General features: G+C 42.4%; 1 protein-coding gene across 1 annotated transcript in view; it reads right to left on the bottom strand.

The window, feature by feature from the left end:
* The window catches only part of LOC123999133 (polypeptide N-acetylgalactosaminyltransferase 10-like), a 138,487-nt gene that overhangs the window by 73,151 nt on the left and 39,765 nt on the right, over positions 1–25,571 (bottom strand). Inside the window, exons 2-4 of the mRNA XM_046304578.1 lie at positions 17,800–17,905; positions 17,283–17,421; positions 5,067–5,233 (exon numbers count right to left, since the gene is read on the bottom strand). Of these exons, the coding sequence (XP_046160534.1) occupies positions 5,067–5,233; positions 17,283–17,421; positions 17,800–17,905 (412 nt within the window). The remainder of the gene's footprint in view (positions 1–5,066; positions 5,234–17,282; positions 17,422–17,799; positions 17,906–25,571) is intronic.

The following is a 25,571-nucleotide window of genomic DNA, read 5'->3' as shown; positions in this document are numbered from 1 at the left end:
CAGACTTTTATAAAAGAGACAGACTAAAAATGGAGCTGATGAGCCCAGGGTGATTCTCATGTTCTCTGAGACACCGTCTTAAAAGAGACAACACCCCACCTGAAAACCAGCGTAATGGGAGGGAGATTGGAGAGATTATAAGAACATGCTGAACGGAATAGGAAAATGAGTCTGGCTGTAAAGTACTATGCATGCGTCTTCTGAGATGATGATGATAAACAAAGGGGAAATATCTGTGTTCAGACAGCAGGCACAATGAGTAGATGTACAGGCCTCTTACACAAAAGGAAAAAACAGAAACCATAAATAATGAATAGGTTTGTTGATTATAGCAACTTGCTGATATGTACCTTGGAGGCCCATGGTACAAGTGACCAGGATGTACCAGTGACAAGAACAATTCAACGCTGGTCTGACAAATCGGAAGCCACGCTCCAAGATTGTTTTGATCACGCGGACTGGAATATGTTCCAGACAGCCTCAGAGAATGACATTGATCTATACACTGACTTGGTGAGTGCATTTATAAATAAGTGCATTGGAGATGTCGTACCCACTGTGACTATTAAAACCTACCCTAACTAGAAACTGTGGATGATGGAGGCATTTGCGAAAAACTGAAAGTGCGATCCACCGCATTTAAGCATGGAAAGAGGTCTGGTGATATGGATGAATATAAACAGTGTAGTTATTCACTCCACAAGGCAATCAAACAAGCAAAATGCCAGTACAGGCAATTCAACAGCTCAGACACGAGATGATGTGGCAGGGTCCACAGGAAATCACGGACTACAAAAACAGCCACGTCACGGATACCGACGTCACGCTTCCAGACAAACAAACACATTCTTTGCCCACATTGAGGATAATAGTGTAACCGTCGCGGCTCACTAAAAGACACAGACCCCCCTATCCTTCTCAGTGGCTGACGTGAGTAAACCACTCACAAGGCTGCTGGCCAAGACGGCATCCATAGCCGCTTCCTCAGAGCATGCGCAGACCCGCATATTGTTCCCTATCCCAGTCTGTTGTCCCCATATGCTTCAAGATGGCTACCATTGTTCCTGTACCCAAGAAGGCAAAGATAACTGAACTAAATGACTACCACCCGTCGTGCTTACTTTGTCATCATGAAGTGCTTTGAGAGACTAGTCAAGGATCATATCACCGCCTCCTTACCGGCCAACCGAGACACACGTCAGTTTGCATACCGCCCCAACAGGTCCACAGAGACACAATCGCCATGGCACTGCACACTGCCCTATGCCATCTGGACAAAAATAAACCCATTTAAAATTTATGTTCATTGACTACAGTTCAGCATTCAACACCATAGTAACCTCCAAGCTCATCATCAAGCTGGAGGCCCTGGGTCACAACCCCTCCCTGTGCAACTGGGTCCTGGAATTTGACGGGCTGCCACCAGGTGGTGAAGGTAGGAAACAACATCTTCATGTCAATGACCCTCAACACTGGGGCCCCACAACAGTGTGTGCTTAGCCCTCTCCTGTACTCCCTGTTCACCCATGACTGCATGGCCATGCACACCTCCAACTCAATCACCAAGCTTGCAGACGACACAACAGTGGTGGGCTTGATCAACAACGACGAGAGAGCCTATAGGGAGGACGTGAGTGCACTCTGAGTGTGGTGTCAGGAAAACAACCTCTCACTCAAAGTCAACAAAACGAGATTATCCTGTACTTCAGGAAACAGTAAAGGGAGCACCCCCCTATCCACATCGGGGTCAGTAGTGGAGAAGGTGGGAAGTGTTAAGTTCCAGGGCGTAGACATCACAGACAAACTGAAATGGTCCCCCCACACAGACAGTGTGGTGAAGGCGGCGTAACAGCGCCTCTTCAACCTCAGGAGGCTGAAGAAATTTGGCTTGTCACCCAAAATCCTGACAAACTTTTTACAGATGCAAAATCTAGAGCATCCTGTTGGGCTGTATCACAGCCTGGTAAGGCAACTGCACCGCCCTCAACCGCAAGGCTCTCCAGAGGGTGGTGCGGTCTGCACAACACATCACCGGGGGCAAACTACCAGCCCTCCATGACACCTACACCACCCAATATCACAGGAAGGCCATCATCAAGTACAACAACCAACCGAGCCACTGCCTGTTCACACCGCTATCATCCAGAAGGTGAGGTCAGTACAGGTGCATCAAAGCTGGGACCGAGAGATTGAGAAACAGCTTCTATCTCAAGGCCATTAGACTGCTAAACAGCAATCACTAACTCCGGGGCTGCTGCCCACATTGAGACCCAATCACTAGTCTCTAAATAATGGCACTTTAATAATGTGTACATATCTTACATTACACATAGCACATGTATATAGTGTATTTTATACCATCTACTGTACCTTGCCTATGCCGCTCGACCATCGCTCATCCATATATTTATATGTACATATTCTCATCCAACCCTTTAGATGTGTGTATTAGGTAGTTGGGGAATTGTTAGATTACTTTTTAGATGTGTGTATTAAGTAGTTGATGGGAATTGTTAGATATTACTGCACTGTTGGAACTAGAAGCACAAGTATTTCACTACACTTGCATTAACATCTGCTAACCATGTTTATGTGACCAATAAAATTTTATGTTGTTCAAAAACCTCTTAATTTGAACCACTCAGACAAATACTGTACTTCAATTCCATAGGCACCTACCGCGCACTGACAAATAATTTGGTATTGCAAATGTCATGTGAAAATGCAATGAATCGTCATGATGAATCCTGTGATACTACATTTCCTTAAATCCACTGAAAGACAGATGGTTTATTCGGTCTGGAACATGAACAGCAGAACATATACATTGCATCCCTTATTCATTAGTTCATGCTTTCTGCACTATGCTCAAAATTAAAATGCTGTGATGGGGCAAGGGAAACAGTTCGATACTGAAAACATACGCTAAATGGAAGATATACTGAAAAGCCCAACAACAAAAGACTAACTTTGCAGTGACTTAATGAAGTGTAAGAGAAAAGTTTGGTTGAATAAAACAAAAATGAAGATCACAGGTAAGACAAATGATCAAACATTGCTTATGTAACAAAAGCCTGGAAACATTTTGCAGATGTCGCAGCAGTTGGTTGTGTACTGATATGTACACCAGGGCATAATTACCATAGCTACCGAGAGGTTAGTTAATGATTACAAACACCTACTATGCGTTTCATCAATAGTACTACATTGTTTTCCATATCTCCTATGACCAGCAAAAGCCAATTGTAACCAAACCATACATTTTTTATTATTTTAACTAGTCAAGTCCGTTAAGAACAAATTCTTATTTACAATGACGGCCAACCAAGGCCAAACCCTTACACGGACGACGCTGGGCCAATTGTGCACCGCCCTATTGGACTCCCAATCACAGCTGGTTCTAATACAGCCTGGAATCGAATCAGGGTCTGTAGTGACGCCTATAGCACTGAGATGCAGTGCCTAAGACTGCTGCACCACTCGGGAGCCCCAATGTGCATTCATCCAAATAATAAAATCTGCATTACCACAGGCTAGCTAGCTACCACAGAAGATATGAAAGTAGGAAAGGCTAATCACCACCAAATAACAAATTAGGTGGTTTCACTTGGTGGTGGGAGGAGGCGTATAAAGAATGCCGTGGCCTCACTGCTGCAAATGAGTCACCCAGGGCTGGCACAGGACCTGGATTGATTATAGCCCAAAGTTTTTTTTTTTTTTTTTTCATAAAGAGGACCGAATAGCAATCACACCCTGGACAGCATTAGCATAATCATTTGTTCATTTTCCCTGAGCAAATATGACTCTTCCACAGCTCTGTGTCAGAAGGAGCTATACAGTATGGTGTGCGTGATTCAGCAGCACTGTAGGCTCTATGCAACCCCACGCTAAAGTCTATAGTATGTGACCTATACCATTTAGTCTTTGTACATTGCACTGCAGTGTGTAGATCACATGATGGCCTGACATATTCTGCACCCCTATAACTAAGACATGATTAATATTCACTCTTCTATTTAGCCAGAATGCATTATTAAATATTCTGGGAGAAAGTGTGGGCAATAATTTATACACCTCTGATTCATTATGTAAGAGTTCAGAGTCGTGCATTGACTCCATAGTTCAAACTGATTAAACTGCTCCAGATACTCAAGTAGTCTAAAGAAGGCCAGTATATTGCTTCTTTAAAATCAGGACAACCGTTTTCAGCTGTGCTAACACAATTGCAAAATGATTTTCTAATGATCAATTAGCCTTTCAAAATGATAAACTTGGATTAGCTAACACGTGCCATTGGAACACAGGAGTGATGTTTGCTAATAAATGGGCCTCTGTACACCTACGTAGATATTCCATTAAAAATCAGCCGTTTCTAAGTGACCCCAAACTTTTGAATGGTGACACACACACACACACACACACACACACACACACACACACACACACACACACACACACACACACACACACACACACACACACACACACACACACACACACACACACACACACACACACACACACACACACACAGTAAAGGTATGAAGAACATGACTTATACAAACTCAAAGGACCAGTGACTTGTCCAAATTCATGCCATGTCTTTGCACCTAACTTAAAGGAACTGAACAATTAATTCCTTAAGAGGTGATGGAAATGGAAAACACATCCATCAATGAGGTTGGTGTGGCGGTGAAGCTAATTAAAGATTAATTAAAAACACTGCATGGTGAAGGCTGGGCTGAGAGGGGCTGGGAAGGGAAGAGAAGAGCTCAGCTGCTGACGAAGGCTCTAGAGCTGCAGTCTTGGTCTAGGCCTTGTTAATAAATGACTGCGGGACAACCCTCAGCAAACATGCTGGTAAACAAATGAGTCACTTATACACTGAGGGAACAGTGTATACACTGTGTGTGTGTGTGTGTGTGTGTGTGTGTGTGTGTGTGTGTGTGTGTGTGTGTGTGTGTGTGTGTGTGTGTGTGTGTGTGTGTGTGTGTGTGTGTGTGTGTGTGTGTGTGTGTGTGTGTGTGTGTGTGTGTGTGTGTGTATCCATGCATGTCTCAGTGTACCTTTGTCGCTGAAGTCGTCCACCAGTATGACCTCAGCAATGAGCTCAGGGGGGGACCGGTTGAGCACGCTGTGTACAGTCCTGAGCAGGGATGACCAGCCCTCGTTGTGGAATGGTATGATGATGCTGGTGTTGGGCAACTTCACCGCATACAGCTTCTGTTTACAGCTAAACACACAAACAAGCAACTAAACAAATAAGACAACAAACAGCATTTAACAAAAAGTGAAGAGAGACCACAGTGTAGAGGTGGTGTTCATAGTTTCTCAAGAAAATTATTGCTGATCTAGGATCAAATCAAAGTTTATTTGTTGCGTACACATATGCAGATGTTATCACAGATGCAGCGAAATGCTTGTGTTTCCAGCTCCAAAAGTGCAGAAACACCCAGCAATTGCATACAATTGATTTATTTACATCCTATATCAGAACGAGCAATGTTATTAAATGAATAAAAAATACTGATGTATAGACATATAAATAGAAAATGTCTGTACAGCAGTAGTTATATAGGATGAGTAGGACTAGAATACAGTATATGAAATCAAAGTTTATTTGTCACGTTTATCAAATACAACAGGTGTAGTAGACCTTACAGTGAAATGCTTACTTACAGGCTCTAACCAATAGTGCAAAAAAGGTATTAGTTTAACAATAGGTAAGTAAAAAAATAAAACAGTAAAAAGAGAACAGTAGAGAGAACAGTCTATGACTGGGGTGGCTGGAGTCTTTGACAATTTTTAGGGCCTTCCTCTGACACCGCCTGGTGTAGAGGTCCTGGATGGCAGGCAGCTTAGCCCCAGTGATGTACTGGGCCGTACGCACTATCCTCTGTAGTGCCTTGCAGTCAGAGGCCGTGCAGTTGCCGTACCAGGCAGTGATGCAACCAGCAGGATGCTCTCGATGTTGCAGCTGTAGAACCTTTTGAGGATCTCAGGACCCATGCCAAATATTTTTGGTTTCCTGAGGGGGAATAGGCTTTGTCGTGCCATCTTTACGACTGTCTTGGTGTGTTTGGACCATTGTAGTTTGTTGTTGATGTGGACACCAAGGAAGTTGAAGCTCTCAACCTGCTCCACTACAGCCCTGTTGATGAGAATGGGGGCGTGCTCGGTCCTCCCTTTCCTGTAGTCCACAACCATCTCCTTAGTCTTGGTTATTCTGGCGCCACCCGGCCAGGTCTCTGACCTCCTCCCTATAGGCTGTCTCATCGTTGTCGGTTATCAGGCCTACCACTGTTGTGTCGTCTACAAACTTAATGGTGTTGGAGTCGTGCCTGGCCATGCAGTTGTGGATGAACAGGGAGTACAGGACGGGACTGAGCACGCACCCCTGCGGAGCTCCAGCGTTGAGGATCAGCGTGGCAGATGTGTTGCTACCTACCTTCACCACCTGGGGGCAGAGTACTACAGGTCTGAGTACTACGGGTCTGTAGTCATTTAGGCAGTTTGCCTTAGTGCTCTTGGGCACAGGGACTATGGTGGTCTGCTTGAAACATGTTGGTATTACAGACTCAATCAGGGACATGTTGAAAATGTCAGTGAAGACACCTACCAGTTGGTCAGCACATGCCCGGAGCACACGTCTGGCCCCGCAGCCTTGTGTATGTTGACCTGTTTAAAGGTCTTACTCACGTAGGCTACGGAGAGTGTGACCACATTCGTCCGGAACAGCTGATGCCCTCATGCATGTCTCAGTGTTGATTGCCTCAAAGCGAGCATAGTAGTGATTTAGCTCGTCTGGTAGGCTCGTGTCACTGGGCAGCTCGTGGCTGTGCTTCCTTTTTAAGTCTGTAATAGTTTGCAAGCCCTGCCACATAAGACGAGCATCGGAGCCGGTGTAGTATGATTCAATCTTAGACCTGTATTGACACTTTGCCTGTTTGATGGTTCGTCGTAGGGCATAGCAGGATTTCTTGTAAGCTTCCGGGTTAGAGTCCCGCACCTTGAAAGCGGCAGCTCTACCCTTTAGCTCAATGCGAATGTTGCCTGTAACCTATGGCTTCTGGTTGGGGTATGTAGGTACAGTCACTGTGGGGACGACGTCCTCGATGCACTTATTGATAAAGCCAGTGACTGATGTGGTGTACTCCTAAACGCCATCAGAAGAATCCCGGCACAATTGGTTGGGCACCCATAAAACTGCTGCCATTTCTTCCGGCACCATTTTATATTTACATAAAGTGTGTAAAACCATTCATGCAACATTATTAAAACGTGACCGGTGTTCAATGACTATGTACATAAGGCAGCAGAATTTAAGGTGCAGGGTCGAGTACCGGGTGGTAGCCGGCTAGTAACAGTGACTAAGGTTAGGGGCATAGTACTGGGGGTACAACAGTAAACAGTATCTCAGTCTTTTGGTCCCAACTTTTGATGCACCTGTACCATCTTTGCCTTCTAGATGGTAGCGGGGTAAACAGGCCATGGCAAGGGGTGGCTGAGTTCCTTGATGATCTTCTTGGCCTTCCTGTGACACCAGGTGCTGTAGATGTCCTTGAGGACAGGCAGTGTGCCCCCGGTGATGAACTGGGCTGACTGTACCAACCTCTGGAGAGCCCTGTGGTTGTGGATGTTGCAATTGCCATACCAGGCATTGATACAGCCCGACATGCGCTCAATGGTGCATCTGTAGAAGTCAGAGGGTCTTAGGGGCCTAGCAGAATTTCTATAGCCTCCTGCGATTGAAGAGGTGTGTTTGGATCTTCTTCTCCACACTGTTTGTCTGAAGGGACCCTTTCAGGTGTTCAGTGATGTGCACGCCGAGGAACTTGAAGCTTTTGACCCTCTCCACTGCGGCCCAGTCGATGTGGACGTGCGCTCTCCTGAGGTCCACAATTAGCTCCTTCGTTTTTTTTTCTTTGAGGGAGAGGTTACCATGTAGCCACCCCGGAAGAGAGTAGCAATGATCCAGGCTGCTGTGATGTGCGTGTAGCACAAGAGATGTGTTGGCAGAATATCGGTAGATTTGCTTTATTTTTATGTTTGGAAAAATAAAGTTTCCAAAGTAAACGGCCTATTTCTCTTGACCAGATGCTAGAATATGCATATAAAATTGACAGATTAGGATAGAAAATTTGAAAGTTTCCAAAACTGTGAGTATAACAGAACTGATATTGCAGGCGAAAGCCTGAGGATAATCCAATCAGGAAGGGCCTCTTATTTTTTAACTTCTGTGTTCCTATGCGTGCCTGTCCTTCATTTAAAGGGATATCAACCAGATTCCTTTTTCTGCGGCTTCCCTAAGGTGTCAACAGTCTTTAGACATAGTTTCAGGCTTTTATTTTGAAAAATGAGCGTGAAGGATCACAGTGCGTAAGTGGATAGGTGGGGGCTCTCAGAGTGAGTTGGTGCACAATTGAGTAAAACGGCCATTGTTCCTCCCGCTGTTGTGGAGAAAGCTACACACTTGGTTGATATATTTTATTGAATATATACTGTATTTTAAAAACTACCCGAAGAATGATTATAAAAAACATGTGACATGTTTCTGCGGACATTATGAAGACTATTTGAATTTCCGTCTGCGTTGTTGTGACCGCTCTTTTCCTGTGGATTTCTAAACATAACGCAACAAACATCTGTATTTTGGGTATAAAAATAATCTAAATGGAACAAAAGGAACATTTGCTGTGTAACTGGGAGTCACGTGAGTGAAGACATCTGAAGATCAAAGGTAAACGGTTAATTTCATTGCTTTTCTGATTTTTGTGAACAAGCTTCCTGATGCTAAGTGTACATAATGCTATGCTGGGCTATCGATAAACTTACAAACGCTTGGATTGCTTTCGCTGTAAAGCATCATTTCAAAATCTGAGACAACAGGGTGATTAACAAAAGGCTAAGCTGTGTTTCAAAATATTGCACTTGTGATTTCATGAATATTTACATTATTTGACTGTTGCGCTATGCTATTCAGCGTTGCTGATGACAATTATCCCGGACCCGGGATGGGTGGTTCAGAGAGGTTAACCTGTTACTCCTACCCCCTACTTTTTCAAACATTCTGTTAAAAATCGCGCAACATTTCAGCACCCTGCTACACATGTCAGGAATATAGTATATGCATATGATTAGTATGTGTGGATAGAAAACACTCAGACGTTTATAAAACTGGTTAAATCACGGCTATGACTATAACAGAACGTGCGTTTCATCGAAAAGTGCAGGAAAATCTGATCACTGAAAATGGAAAAATATATCCATGCGCCACTTCAACCGATTGATAAAGGTGAACCACATTTGGGGCCGAGGTTGCAATACCTACAGGTTCCACACGATGTCAACAGTCTTGTCATTTGCCTAGGCTTTGTTTCTTGGTCAAACGAACAAGAGATAGCCCATTTCTTCAGGTCTCCGACCGGATATTTTGGTTGAGATTTACCCGGACATTATTTCCAGACGTACAGCTATAGAATATACATCGCCTCGTGATCAATTTGATCGCTTATTAACATTTACTAATACCTAAAGTTGCATTACAAAAGTATTTCGAAGTGTTTTGTGAAAGTTTATCGTCAACTTTAATTTTCAAAAATGACGTTACGTTATAAAACGCTATTTTATTCGTTGATCACACAGTCTTCATAGATCGATATCTAGGCTATATATGGACCGATGTAATCGGAAAAAAAAGACCCAATAGTGTTAATGGGACATCTAGGAGTGCCAACAAAGAAGATGGTCAAATGTAATGAATGTTTTATATTTTATTTGTGCGTTTTGTGTAGCGCCGACTATGCTAATTATTTTGTTTACGTCCCCTTGCGGGTCTTTTGGGGTGTTACATGCTATCAGATAATAGCTTCTCATGCTTTCGCCGAAAAGCATTTTAAAAATCTGACTTGTTCCCTGGATTCACAACGAGTTTAGCTTTAATTCAATACCCTGCATGTGTATTTTAATGAACGTTTGAGTTTTAACGAGTGCTATTAGCATTTAGCGTAGCACATTTGCATTTCCAGATGTCTCGATGGGACGCCTGCGTGCCAGGTAGGACCAAGAGGTTAAGAACTTGTGGTCAATCCTCAAGAGACAGGTGGACAAACAAAAACCCACAAATTCTGATGAACTCTAAGCATTGATTATGCAAGAATGGGCTGCCATCAGTCAGGATGTGGCCCAGAAGTTATAAATAGTAGGCCTAGCCTACAATAAGCTGATGGCATCTATTATAAAAAGGAGGATTACATCACTGTTTTTTCATGCAATTGCATAGCCTATAGAAATGTTGCGTAACATGAGCTCTCAATCGTTTGATTAGATTTACATTTGCAATGATGTCAGAGTGATTACAGGGACAATGGAGTGCTGCGTACCAGGCATTTAGCACGTTGTGTAGGCTAATGACCATCAGCAGCATCAGAGCTTGGAAAAGTCTAATTAAACAGTCATGTGGAATTTGACTGCCATCATGACTCGCTGGTGTGGTGGTAATATGGTCACCGTAACAGCCCTAGGTGTGGATCAGAAAACCAGTCAGTATCTGGTGTGACCACCATTTGACTCATGCAGCGCAATATCTCCTTCGCATAGAGTTGATCAGGCTGTTGGTTGTAGTCTGTGGAAGGTTGTCCCACTCCTCTTCAATAGCAGGGCGAAGTTGCTGGTAATTGGCAAGAACTGGAACATGCGCTTATACACGTAGATGCAGAGCATCCCAAACATGCTCAATGGGTTACATTTCTTGTGAGTATTGTTGGATTCCACATTTTGAACATTGATAAAGATATGATAGATCAGACGCATAGTATAGTAAAAGAGACTGGGTCTCTGTAGAAAGACAGATAGCGGTGGAATGTTTTGGGGGACGGGAGCAGAGCACCGTGTTGATACAGGAAAGACAGATGGACATTGTGGAATAGATGGAGGGGATGAGGTCAGGAAGTGAGGACAGGTCACCTGAAGAGAGTAATAAGTGTTTGGTATCTTGTTACACTTTTCCTGTTAAACCATAAGATGTAAGGATAGAGAAGGAGGAGTGTCTTAAGTGGGAGACCTATATATATATACAGTGGGGCAAAAAAGTATTGTCAGCCACCAATTGTGCAAGTTTTCCCACTTAAAAAGATGAAAGGTCTGTATTTTTCATCATAGGTACACTTCAACTATGACAGACAAAATGAGGGGGGGAAAAATCACATTGTAGGATTTTTAATTAATTTATTTGCAAATTATATGGTGGAAAATAAGTATTTGGTCACCTACAAACAAGCAAGATTTCTGGCTCTCACAGAGCTGAAAGAGGCTCCTCTGTCCTCCATTCGTTACCTGTTTTAATGGCACCTGTTTGAACTTGTTATCAGTATAAAAGACACCTGTCCACAACCTCAAACAGTCACACTCCAAACTCCACTGTGGCCAAGACCAAAGAGCTGCCAAAGGACACCAGAAACAAAATTGCAGACCTGCACCAGGCTGGGAAGACTGAATCTGCAATGGGTAAGCAGCTTGGTTTGAAGAAATCAACTGTGGGAGCAATTATTAGGAAATGGAAGACATACAAGACCACTGATAATCTCCCTCGATCTGGGGCTCCACGCAAGATCTCACCCCGTGGGGTCAAAATGATCACAAGAACGGTGAGCAAAAATCCCAGAACCACACGGGGGGACCTAGTGAATGACCTGCAGAGAGCTGGGACCAAAGTAACAAAGCCTACCATCAGTAACACACTATGCCGCCAGGGACTCAAATCCTGCAGTGTCAGACGTGTCCCCCTGTTTAAGCCAGTACATGTCCAGGCCCATCTGAAGGTTGCTAGAGAGCATTTTGATGATACAGAAGAAGATTGGGAGAATGTCATACGGTCAGATGAAACCAAAATATAACTTTTTGTTAAAAACTCAACTCGTCGTGTTGAGGACAAAGAATGCTGAGTTGCATCCAAAGAACACCATACCTACTGTGAAGCATTAGGGGTGGAAACATCATGCTTTGGGGCTGTTTTTCTGCAAAGGGACCAGGACGACTGATCCGTGTAAAGGAAAGAATGAATGGGGCCATGTATTGTGAGATTTTGAGTGAAAACCTTCTTCCATCAGGAAGGGCATTGAGGATGAAACGTGGCTGGGTCTTTCAGCATGACAATGATCCCAAACACACCACCCGGGCAACGAAGGAGTGGCTTCGTAAGAAGCATTTCAAGGTCCTGGAGTGGCCTAGCCAGTCTCCAGATCTCAACCCCATAGAAAATCTTTGGAGGGAGTTGAAAGTCCGTGTTGCCCAGCAACAGCCCCAAAACATCACTGCTCTAGAGGAGATCTGCATGGAGGAATGGGCCAAAATACCAGCAACAGTGTGTGAAAACCTTGTGAAGACTTACAGAAAATGTTTGACCTCTGTCATTGCCAACAAAGGGTATATAACAAAGTATTGAGATAAACTTTTGTTATTGACCAAATACTTATTTTCCACCATAATATGCAAATAAATTCATTAGAAATCCTACAATGTGATTTTCTGGATTTTTGTTTTCAAATTCTCTGTTATAGTTGAAGTGATGAAAATGAATGAAAATTACAGGCCTCTCATCTTTTTAAGTTGGATAACTTGCACAATTGGTGGCTGACTAAATACTTTCTTGCCCCACTGTGTGTGTGTGTGTGTGTGTGTGTGTGTGTGTGTGTGTGTGTGTGTGTGTGTGTGTGTGTGTGTGTGTGTGTGTGTGTGTGTGTGTGTGTGTGTGTGTGTATATATAGATGGGAAAAGTGTTGGGTTGTCTGAATTACAGCTGTACAGAACCTTTGGGAATAATTACACTTGGTTAAAGCTTCCAGTGTCCGTGAGTTATTTACTAACCTAACAGAATGCAGGCCATGGAAGAACTGGGACATTTTCAACTTCCAGGAAATGTGTACAGATCCTTGCGACATGGGGCTGTACATTGTGCTGAAACATGAGGTGATGGCAGCGGATAAATGGCACGACAATGGGCCTCAGGATCTCGTTACGGTATCAAATTGCCATCGATAAAATGCAATTGTGTTCGTTGTCCATAGCTTATGCCTGTCCATACCATAACCCTACCGCCACCATGGGGCACTGTTCACAACAATGACATCAGCAAACCGCTCACCATCATCAGGCCATACACACCATCTGCCCGGTACAGTTGAAACCGGAATTCATCTGTGAATAGCCCACTTCTCCAGCGTGAAAGTCACCATCAAAGGTTAGCATTTGCCAACTGAAGTCGGTTACGATGCCAAAATGCAGTCAATACCCTGGTGAGGACGACGAGCTTCACTGAGACAGTTTGACAGTTTGTGCAGAAATTCTTCAGGTGTACAATTTCATCAGCTGTCCGGGTGTCTGGTCTCAGATGATCATTCAGGTGAAGAAGCCGGATATAGAGGTCCTGGGCTGACATGGTTAAGTATGGTCTGCAGTTGTGGGGCCAGTTGGACATACAGCCAAATTCTCTAAAATGACATTGGCAGCAGCATATGGTAGAGAAATTAAACATTAAATTCTCTGGCAACAGCTCTGGTGGACATTCCTGCAGCATGCCATTTGCACACTCATTCAAAACGTGTGGCATTGTATTGTGTGACAAAACTGCACATTTTAGAGTGGCCTTTTATTGTTCCCGGCACAAGGTGCACCTGTGTAATGATCATGCTGTTTAAATCAGTTTTTTGATATGCCACACCTGTCAGGTGTATGGATTATCTTGGCAAAGGAGAAATAAGCTTTTGTGAGTATGGAACATTTCTGGGATCTTTTATTTCAGCTCATGAATCATGGGACCAACACTTTACACATTCAGTATATATTTATTTTTGTATTTTTATACAATAGCCTCTCATGTACTATTGTTTTACAATTTTAAGTAGTTTCTTAATTTTATTCTTGTCCATTTATAGCAAAGTGTGCTCTCAAATTGTATTATTTTATTTGCTAAGCACTTTGAAATAAAGTTAGATTTAAGATCACAATGAATAACATTATATGGCCAAATGGGAACTGATCCTAGATCAGCACTCCTACTCAGATGCTTTATGACAGACTTTAGTATTATCATGTAGGTCTATTATTCATGACCCATAATTGTCACTGGACACCATGATACACAGCAAGTATATTGCGATATTATATAATATGATTACTACTGTATATTGAAGTAATCATTGCAGATAATGAAAGTGCTTTGATGGGGCAGAATAAGCACCACCAGTCTCTGGTTCATGAGTGGAATGAGTGCTAGAGCAGAGGACAAGCCCAAATCTAATTTGTCGTAAAACAGAGACAACTGAGATAGACCCGTGTTGCTCAAACCAATTTCCAACCCACCCACATTTCCTGGCATTGTATTACACCCTGTGGAATTATGTGGCTTCCTTCATTAGAATTCTGTCGCAGCGCAAACATCAACAAATCGAATGTGTCAAGATCAGATATCCACTCCACGCCGCTGGCGGTGACAACATGCCAATCACCAAGCGAGTGTGGGCCTCCAGGGCAGACAGGGCCACCGATTGGGTATTGGCGAGCAGATGTGGCCAGCTGATTGGTCTAACTGACACAGAACGACAGGGACTGTGACAGTTGGGTGTCACTTCAGCCGTTGGAAGGCCAAGCTTCTGCCACAGCCTCATCATCCCTCACTTTTTCAAGTAGACAGAAAGAGCTGAGAGAGAGATTGAGAAAAAGAGAAAGCAATTACTCCCTAACCAGACTACACAGGCTCCTTAGCAGGGCTACAAAGGACTGAGAGGGGGAAAAAATGACAAATATATATTTTTAAAAAAAGTAAAAGTGAGATGACATCCACAAAGCACAAAGAGCCCGGAAGAGTGACAGCGAAGGCGGGCCGGCAATAAGCTGCCGCTTCATTACACTTTATTTAAAAAATTAGGCAGATCAGAGGGAGTTAAGGGACCCATGTGGCCAACCTGTGATTCCCATAGCTGTAGGAACATCAACGGGCTGCTCCAAGGGAGACTGCTAGAGCACTGAATAGCAACAGCCTGTTCCTCAGAGGCTCTATTCACTGAAAAAAGGCTCGGGGAAATGTACCCAGAGGAAACCACAAGGCCCTGGATACTAAGACCCAGACAACACACACCCTGGAACAGCGTAGGGAACATGCTATTCTCTACTGGCAGTGACAATTTATTATACAGTGCATTCGGAAAGTATTCCGACCTCCGGCCTTCCACATTTTGGTACATTACAGTCTTATTCTAAAATGGATTCAATATTTTTTATCCTCATCCATCAACACCCCATAATTACAAACTGAAAAACAGCTTTTTAGAAAATGTATGAAAAACAAAAACCTTATTTACAGAAGTATTGAGACCCTTTGCTTTGAGACTCAAAATTGAGCTGAGGCGCATCCTGTTTCCATTGATCATCCTTGAGATGTTTCTACAACTAGGAGTCCACCTGTGTTACATTCAATTGATTGGATATGATTTGGAAAGGCACACACCTGTCTATATAAGGTCCCACAGTTGACAGCGCATGTCAGAGCAAAAACCAAGCCATCATGTCGAAAGAATTGTCCGTAAAGCTACGAGACAGGATTGTGTCGAGGCATTGAAGGTCCCCAAGAAAACAGTGGCCTCATTCTGAAATGGAAGAAGTTTGAACTCTGGCCTGAATGCCAAGCGTCACGTCTGGAGGAAACATGGTACCATCCCTACAGTGAAGCATGGTGGTGGCAGCACCATGCTATGGGGATGTTTTTATAGCTAAGGATATGGACAAAAATCAGTCATTTGATTGCAAATATGCAGAGGGAGTCGTAAAGAGAACACAGAAGGCCGTTGTATAACGGATTACATCTTCAAACTAAGAGTAACCATGGCATCCGTGACAGAGGGAGAAGCGTTCATCCATGTATACAGGTTAGTCTAGCTAGCAACATTTTCAGATATTATATGTTTCCAATTTTGTCAGCAAATTGTTTTCATTGCAAGTTTAAGTGTGCTGTTAGCTAGCTAAAGTTGTGTACAATCTGTGTAGTAATATTATTCGTATCTCAGAGCCATATGGATGGCTTGTTATAGCCTAATGTTAGCTAGCTAACACATTGAATCTAGTCGGTTAGCTACCTGCAGATTCATGCTAGGTAGTAACAGCATGAGTTGGGATTATGGGTCATTGCTTAGCTAGCTACATATCTTAAAAGACTCCACTATGCAAGGTACCATTTCACTGTACTATGTACACCTTCTTTGTCCTGTGCATGTGACAAATACACTTAGATTTTATTTGATGTAATGTGTGTTTGAGACAGTAATGTGAATTAAAACATGACCTGCATCAAAGTCAAATGATGTTATAACGTTTGGCCAACAAGAAAGTGTCCAAGTTGTAAAAATCTCCAGTAGAATGCCCTGCTTTTATTTTGTCACACTCACAACCGTAAACTATTTCCAATAATTAACTTGCCATTGACTTGTAATCTCGATGCATGTTTATTTTCCTGTAATAATGAATACAAATTAGCACAAGTTAAGACGTTGTTACCTATATGTTGTGGTCATTATTTGAACTGGCTAGCCAGCTAGCTTAACATTAGCTAGAAATGAACCAAAAATGTTTTAGAAAGTCGCTTTTAGTTGCCTGGGTTGCTCGATTAGAGCCGGTCGGTCACAATTGATTCCCCATTGAAAACATAGCTGGGGAATAGAAGGTCAGAGTATTGGTTAGGGTTTTGTAATTGTCCTCATAGACATAGAACAGGGAAAGGAAAGAGCAGAGAACGAGGAATCGAAGATTGGACTCCTGCTGAATTGTTAAGGTAAATGCAACTCAAGGTCCCAATTGACAGCTCCTGTCTGTGTAAAGGACATGAAGAGAAAAGTGACAGAGTTTGGAGAGAAGGGAGAGTAAGTAGGGAAGAGGTGAAGAGTCCGACAAGTATGTCCTCTGGGAAAAACTGTGTTCATATGTCAGAGACATACAAAATACTGGGAAAACTGGTCTAAGAGGATTCATGGCACCAACCCAACAGCGATTTGAAAGAAAGCTAAATACATGATTAAAGCTAAAGCATAAGGAAAGTAGCTACATCTTCAAATAGGAATGAAATACAAATTACACCAAGCCATTAGGATATAAACACCTTACACATAATGCTCATAGTTATTTTGCTTATGCATCATCAGGAGAATGTGAAACAACTGTGACTAAACTATACTCATCTTTAGGGAGGAATGTGTGAGTTGACTAGTGGGGTAATAAAAAGCGAAAAAGACACTCACTTTGGGTGCCGGATGTCTGCGACAGAGCGATTGAGGGAGATCCTATCGCTGACGTAGATGTTGAACCCATTCTCCCTGTAGGCCTGGTCTACCCGGTCAGCGTCGGTCAGCGGAAAAGGCTTCCCCTGCTCGCCGTTACCTACACACACCGAGAGAACAGACAAGAGTGCAACGATGCTGTTTGAGGAAGACTAGGAACAAAATGCCTTGCGCCAACCATCTGCTTTTCTCTGACAGACCGTGAAAGTACCTGGACTTAATGTCAGGTAAAATATCATCGGTATGAAGTACAGTACCTGCTGAATGAACCATAAGGAACTTGGAAATGTCTTGCAGTCTGTCGAGCACATCAATTTAATGGTTTTGTGATACAATCACACCGTTTTCAAAAAAGCTCATGTTCCTACACACGTGTCTTGTGAGGAATCATTTGTTATCGTAGTATATTAGTTGTGGGCTTCAAACCTCAAACTAAAAAGTGAATATGGGGGAGGGACTTCCTGAAGTTCTGTCCTACCAGAGCGCGTAGCGTCTCTCCTAATTGCATCGTAGTCGTGCCAGTCTTTCCTTCGCATGCCGTCCCGCCCCAGCTGGGCATTATTCCGGGGCCTGACGTTCAATCCCTGCCAAAACACACAGCAACAGGGAGTCACATCAGGACATATGCACAGAGGGTAAATTGCACACACACACACACACACCGACACATGGGAACAAAGGGTCGCACATCAAGACATCTAAGAAACCAGCAACCCTTCTGCTAGAGCCCGTCAGGCTTGATGCTAAAGTAGCTAACATTCTCACATTCTGAAAGCATACCAGAAACAACCAGATAATGAAAAACAGTTGTCCATTAACCAACTGTCGAGAACCTGGCAAAAAAAATACAAAATACATTTAGTCTACTGATTGTCAATATTAGGGCTGGGAATTGACATTCCAAACATGCCACTACAGTGCATTTGCAAAATGTATTCAGACCCCTTCACTTTTTATTATGTCTAAAATTGAATACATTGACACTCAATCTACACACAATATCCCATAATAACAAACGGTTGACATTTTTGCAAATGTATTACAAATAAAAATTTAAAAATAAACAGAAATAGCTTATTTACATTAGTAGTCAGGCTATTTGCTATGAGACTCTAAATTGAACAGTTGACAGTACATGTCAGAGCAAAAACTAAGCTATGAGGTTGAAGGAATTGTCCGTAGAGCTCAGAGACAGGATTGTAATCGAGGCACAGATCTGGGGAAGGGTACCAAAATATTTCTGCAGCATTAAAAGGTCCCCAAGAACTCAGTGGCATCCATCATTCTTAAAATGGAAGTGTGGAACCACCAAGACTCTTCCTAGAGCTGGCCGCCTAGGCCGAACTAAGCAAATGTGGGAGAAAGGCCTTGGTCAGGAAGGTGACCAAGAATCCGATGGTCACTCTGACAGAGCTCCAGAGTTCCTCTGTGGAGATGAGAGAACCTTCCAGACGGACAACCATCTTTGCAGAACTCCACCAATCAGGTCTTTATGAGTGGCCAGATGGAAGCCACTCATCAATAAAAGGAACACGACAAACCGCTTGGAGCTTGCCAAAATGCACCGAAGACTCTCAGACAATGAGAAACAAGATTCTCAGGTCTGATGAAACCAAGAATGAACTCTTTGGCCTTAATGCCAAGTGACATGTCTGGAGGAAACATGCACCTCTCATCACCTGGCTAATACCATCACTACCGTGTAGCATGGGTGGCAGCCTCATGCCGTGCGGATGTTTATCAGCAGCAGGGACTGGGAGACTAGTAAAGATCAACGGAAAGATGAACGGAGCAAAATACAGAGAGATCCTTGATGAAAACCTGCTCCAGAGTGCTCAGAAACTCAGACTGGGGTGAAGGTTCACCTTCCAACAGGACAACAACCCTAAGCACTATGGTAGCAATTCTATAAGACGAGAGAAACTGCAGATACTTTTAAAAGCGATTATAAAGATTTGCAAAAATGGATTATCAACCATCCACTCAACACTGCATAGTTGAAAGCTCAACGAAGTGTCGGTTCTCAGCTTTTATAGAGAAGCACATCCTTTTTGTATACGTGGCAGTCAGCAGATAGTATGTAGAAGGCAATTAGTTGGCTGTGCAGATTTAAGAAAGCATGAGGTTTCATGTGATTTTCCACAACAGCCAAGACAACACAGGAGTGGCTTCGGGACAAGTCTCTGAATGTCCTTGAGTGGCCCAGCCAGAGCCCAGACTTGAACTCGAGCGGACATCTCTGGAGATAACTTAAAATAGTTGTGCAGTGTGGCGGAGGAATCATAATTAGTTGGGTAACATAGATAAATAAGATGTTTTATTGATCTAATATGCTTATGTGAGATACTAGTCATTAGAATGTATCCTTTTGGACTATAGTGTTGGCAGTTGCACTTTTTTCTAAGCTAGGTCTCAGTCATTTGGGGCCCAGAGAGGGGATAGGTCAGGCTTGTCACATATCAGAAAGGGAAGAGGACAGGATGAAACATTGTCTTCATATGTGAATGTATCTGTTAAACCATGTAAAGGGATGGTGTGATTAAGGGGGGAACCAATTAATTGACTCCACAATGTCTGTGCACAAGTCACTCCCCTCAGTAAGCTTGTCCAGGAGTGGGGCGAAAGGGGAGTATATAGAGTTGACAATAGAGTTATGCCTTGGATGAAGTAATGTTGAAGTGTTGAAGTAATGTTTTGGTACTATGAAATACCAGGAACGAGATTAGAACCTCGTTTTAGAGACCAAACTGAGCAATAATTTATAGCGAATGCAATCTGGCTAAGGGATACTCCTTTCTCAAGTAAAAGGCCCGTTGTGAAGCGTTCCAAAGATCTGTGGTTCGTCATGTAAGTTGAGAGGGGTGTATCTTTGCTATAAAAGATCTCAGTTGCCATTATGTTGGGACTCTCAACAATTCATTATATATAGTGAGTTGTTGAAAGTCAAAGGGCTATTGTAAAGCTCATATTATTAAAGATTAAGTTTAAGTATAACTCTGACTGGTGTGTGGTTTGTAACTCATTTCTACTCATTTGGTAATACAGGAAATTTCCATGACAGCAGCAACACTCTCCATCCAACCTTACAGAGCTTGAGAGGATCTGTAGAGAATGGGGGAAACTCTACAAATACAGGTGTGCAAAGCTTATAGCATCATACCCAAGAAGACTCAAAGTTGTAATCGCTGCCAAAGGTGCATCAACAAACTATAGTAAAGGGTCTGAATATGTAAATGTGATATTTCAGTTTATTTGTAATACATTTTCCCAAAATTCAAAAAAACTGTTTTTGCATTGTCATTATGCGGTATTGGGTGTAGATGGATGAGGGGGAAAAACAAATGAATACATTTTAGAATAAGGTTGTAACTAGTGATGGACCGATATGACACTTTTGGCTGATACCGATATTTTCCTTGCAAAAAAAAGATACCGATAACAGATATTTAAAATTTTAGCGACCTATAAAGCATTATAGCACAGTTAAATAGTTAGAGCACAGTGTTCATGTGTGTGTTAAGGCACTGCATCTCAGTGCAAGAGGCGTAATAGTCCCTGTTTCGAATCCAGGCTGTATCACATCTGGCCGTGATCGGGACTCCCATAAGGTGGCGCACAATTGACCCAGCGTCACTCGGGCCATCTTTGTAAATAAAAATTTGTTCTTAACTGACTTGTCTAGTTAAGGTCACACACAGACACAGAGCAAAAAGTTATTTTGTTGGCATTTAAGCATGTCCCCATTAACAGTAAAACATATTCAAAACCCATTTCTTTCACTTACTTGCTGTGCTGTTTCTTTTTCACTTGTTCAGTGGAACAAATGGAACGCCGTTTGAGTCTTTCCATGTCAAAACTATACACGTCAAATAACACTATTTGACATGTCAAATAAGCTTGTTGGCCAATCAGGACATGAATGACTGCACCTCACATTAATTTAACGCGTTCATAATTTTTTTAAGTAGTTATTATACTCACTCATGTCACAATGATTCATCGATACATATGCTATGATGCTGGTAAAGTTGTCTCGCGCGCATACAGTGCTGGTCATAATTTTTTACTTTTTTTTTTTTAAAGCTAGCTAGCTCATAGATGCAAACAATGTTCTTCCCCAAAAACATATCAAAACGACAATTTGTTTAAGTAGCTATAGTTAGATGCTTATTATATGTTTCATCTAAAATAACCCTAATTTATAAGACAGTTCTTATTCGATTAATGGTGGTCGGATCCATCTATGTGAAGCTAGCCACAATAAAGATTTGGCACAAGTGGACTTTGCGGTTGAACAAATGATGCTTTATTACCAACGCGGTATTGTAAACACATCATTCGTGGCTGGTGTTTGCAGACTTTTTTGTATCTTTTTTGACACACAAAGACCCAAACAGCGTTCCATAGTATGTATGTCGTGAAGCGAATAGCAGTGACGCTATTACTGTGCAACTCTGGTAGGGCAACATCTGAAAATGGTGTACCCGTGCTCGACCAGTCGGCGAAAGCCAACATCACCCACGACAGAGAACGGTTGATTTTCAAGGGCAATGAACTCTATTACCTTGGCGTTAATGGATTTTGCCTTTGAGTTGTCTCGCTGAAATGTTCTTACTCTTTCAAATGACTGCTTGACTTGTTGACTGCTTGATCCACACAGCAGACATTGTGTGGGCTAGGTCAGGAATGCTGTGTTGCATGTGTAACATTTTACGTGGCGTCATTACGTCATGTACCTAAATTGTATAGGTAAGCACGGTAGCTTTGACATCCGTTTTTAACATGTGTGTTAAACTAGACAGACATCGGGCCGATACCGATGTTGCCATTCTTAGCTAATATCAGCCGATTCCGATATGTTCACCGATATGTTACAGCTAGGGATGCACAATATAACAAAATGTAGAAACAGTGAAGGGGTCTGAATACTTTCCCAATGCACTGTATATGTCAGAGAGAGCCATGAAAAAACAAGTGTTAATCAGTCATGGAAATAAGTGCTGAAAACATGTTGGCTCACCATTTAAATTCAAGATGGAGAACAAGCTATAGGACAAAAATGTTTTAGAGCAATTTTCGTAAACATTATGTACCTAGCAACTCAATACTCGGGAGTCTCAGAATCTATATAATATTGTAAAAAAGAATATTGCAATACTCTACTTTATCCACCGCCCCATCACTAGTCATTATGTTTTGTTTTTGTTTTTTTAAGACTCAAACACAGATGCCCATGCTTGATTGATTGATTTAAATTCACCCCATTCTCCTTAGTCGATTTGAGCAAAAATACCATCAGTTATAATTAAAAGCAACGTAAACTCCTTCAAGTGCCCCTAATTTGCTGCTACGCTGGTCACCGTTTCACAGAGGCTGTTCTTATGACAGCAGAAGTGGAAAAGGGGAAGGAATGAAGACAAGTATTAAGAAATTAATTTATGTTTAACATATTATCCAAGCTGTGTATGGTGTCTGTTCTGTTGACAGGCTGGGACGGTGTAAGGGAGGTCTTGATCACGCACGCTGCACAAACGGCTCAGACACTCAATAGCTGCACACACTGGTCTTTCAATGCAATAAAGAGGTTATTCACATGAGGCTGCACAATACCTCACATCAGTCTCTTTGAGTGGGGGGAGGGACACATTGGGTGTCAGGTAGGAGGTCCATCGGCGATGAGGTGAGAGCAGTGAGGTTTGAGTGCTACAAAGTTTAAACACACTTTTCTAACACTTTGAAAAATGCAAATGCAGTGATTTAGCCATTACCACTTCCTCTTTCATGCTCTAAAATATATCCTTTCAGAGTTCAGATGTCCCAAATTTGGTTCACAACACAATAGGGAAATAATTACCTCAATGGGAGGACGCAATGAGTAGAACATTGTTAATTCAAATGGCAAGTCTAATTGCATGGAATACAATTCATTATTAAAATCAGGCTGCTAAACAATATCCCTGAGACGAGAAACAAACAACCAAACTCACAAATACAACTTCCTGGTAAGTGAGGGCAACTGATCCAGAGAGCCCTCCAGGTCACTCAACCTCCAACAGTATAACAGGCACTTGCAATGTATGTAGGCAATTAGGCTAGCCCTTTCTCTCAAACAGATACAAAGGCTTATGTAAAAGTTTAAACAATTGCGTGTGTGTGTGTGTGTGTGTGTGTGTGTGTGTGTGTGTGTGTGTGTGTGTGTGTGTGTGTGTGTGTGTGTGTGTGTGTGTGTGTATGAGAGAGAGTAGATAGGCTATAGTATAGTGAATAGTAGTTCTGGGTCAGGTCCCTGTTTATTATGTACTAATCCATTTGTCAAACAGCTGAGGGGCCTAAGTACACAGTACTGATAACAATGGACACTGGCCAGAGGTCACCAAAACACCACACGGTCCACTTTCCAACAGGTACTGTACGTGGTCTGGAGGCCATTATCTCTCCAGCTACTCCATGTCCCCCCAGGCTCTAGCCTACATGCAAGGAAACGTAACTGTTAAGATTCCTTTTCTTCAGTAACCTGGACAGAGAGAGGCATGAGAGGGAGGTTCTGGTTTCAATGCCTACACTCAAACCCATTGAGTGGCCTGTAAACACTCAACCAGAGCTGCTAATAGGTAGAGACACTGAGAAAAGTAAGCCTTAATTCATGAATACAAAACAAGTTTATTAAAAGGTGGGTGCTTTACATTGGTGGTAGATGGTTGAGTTACACCCAGACTACAATGTAAAGCACTTCGAGACCTATTGAAAAGCACTGTATAAATGTATATTGCATTCCATGAGACTGAACAGGTGAAAGCTATGATCCCTTAAATCCACTTCAATCAGTGTAGATTAAGAGGACGAGACAGGTCAAAGAAACATAATATCGATACTTTGACTCCAAGTATTAACTTGTAAAATGTATCAAATTATTCATAAAACCTTTTTTCAATTGTGAGCTAACATGTTATCAGCACTTTAATTTTCATGACTGATCAAAACTAATTTTCTCATGATCTTTCATCTCTGCAGCATACATATATATAGTGACCAATATGTTGGGGACATCAAATCACAATACCAAATATAATCGTGAGAATTGCAATACTGTATCGGCAACCTAGGTATCATGATATTATCGTATCATGAGGTTCCAGGCAATTCCCAGCCCTACAGCCTAAACCATCTTAAGGCGTCCGCATGCTTCACAGGCAAAACAATTTGTGCATATATTATGACATTTTGTTTCGGCCATTTGTGCACCAGAGATGAAACGGTTACCGGTTTCACGATAAACCATGGTAAAATTTCCGATGGTTAGTATTACCTTTTCAAATTAACATTAAAACCGTGTTTGATTTTTACGGGTTGAAAAACTCACGGGAAATACTGTCCAGCATCAACCAAAGTTATCAACAGTCTGAAGCAGGCGCAGCATGCAATGTGGGTTATGATTTGTGTGCAAACATGGCGGAAGGCAGTGACAGCGCTCTGGAGATTTTTCAGCCTTCTAAGAGGACCAAATTAATTTGTTGTTCGTTGGTTTTCAATATAAAACTTGGTGAAATGATTTCAGTGTGTGTGTGTGTGTGTGTGTGTGTGTGTGTGTGTGTGTGTGTGTGTGTGTGTGTGTGTGTGTGTCTGTACTTTTTGAACATTTCCCATCACATTTGAACAATACCGCGATAATATTGATAACTGATAATTTTGGTCACTATAATCGTGATATGAAATGTTCATACCGTTTCATCTCTATCATGCACACAACATTTTTTCTCAAGGCAAGGTTAAGTTAGCAGCCGAAGACTACACCCCGTTGTCGGTGATTGGTCAACAGTAGGGATTCTTCAATTAAGTGTGTCACTCAACAAGAGACTAATCATTTACTTTTAAAAATGTACTTGAGAAATACTGCACCAAACAGCTTAGTTAAAGACAGATTTTTAAGCATTGAGACATGGATTGTGTGTGTGTGCCATTCAGAGTGGGAATGGGAAAAACAAAAAAGACTCAAGTGCCTTTGAACAGGGTATGGTAGTAGTGGCCAGACGCACCGGTTTGAGCGTGTCAAGAACTGCAACTGTGCTGGGTTTTTCACCCTCAACAGTTTCCTGTGTGTATCATGAATGGTCCACCACTCAAAGACATCCATCCAAAATGGCAACTGTGGGAAGTATTGTAGTCAACGCTTGACACCTTGTAGACTCCATGCCACAACGAATTCAGGCTGTTCTGACTGCAAAAGGAGGGGAGCAACTCAATATTAGGGAG

This window comes from Oncorhynchus gorbuscha, linkage group LG16 (genome assembly GCF_021184085.1).
Source record: "Oncorhynchus gorbuscha isolate QuinsamMale2020 ecotype Even-year linkage group LG16, OgorEven_v1.0, whole genome shotgun sequence".
NCBI lineage: Eukaryota > Metazoa > Chordata > Actinopteri > Salmoniformes > Salmonidae > Oncorhynchus > Oncorhynchus gorbuscha.
This window is presented reverse-complemented; position numbering and strand designations above follow the sequence as displayed.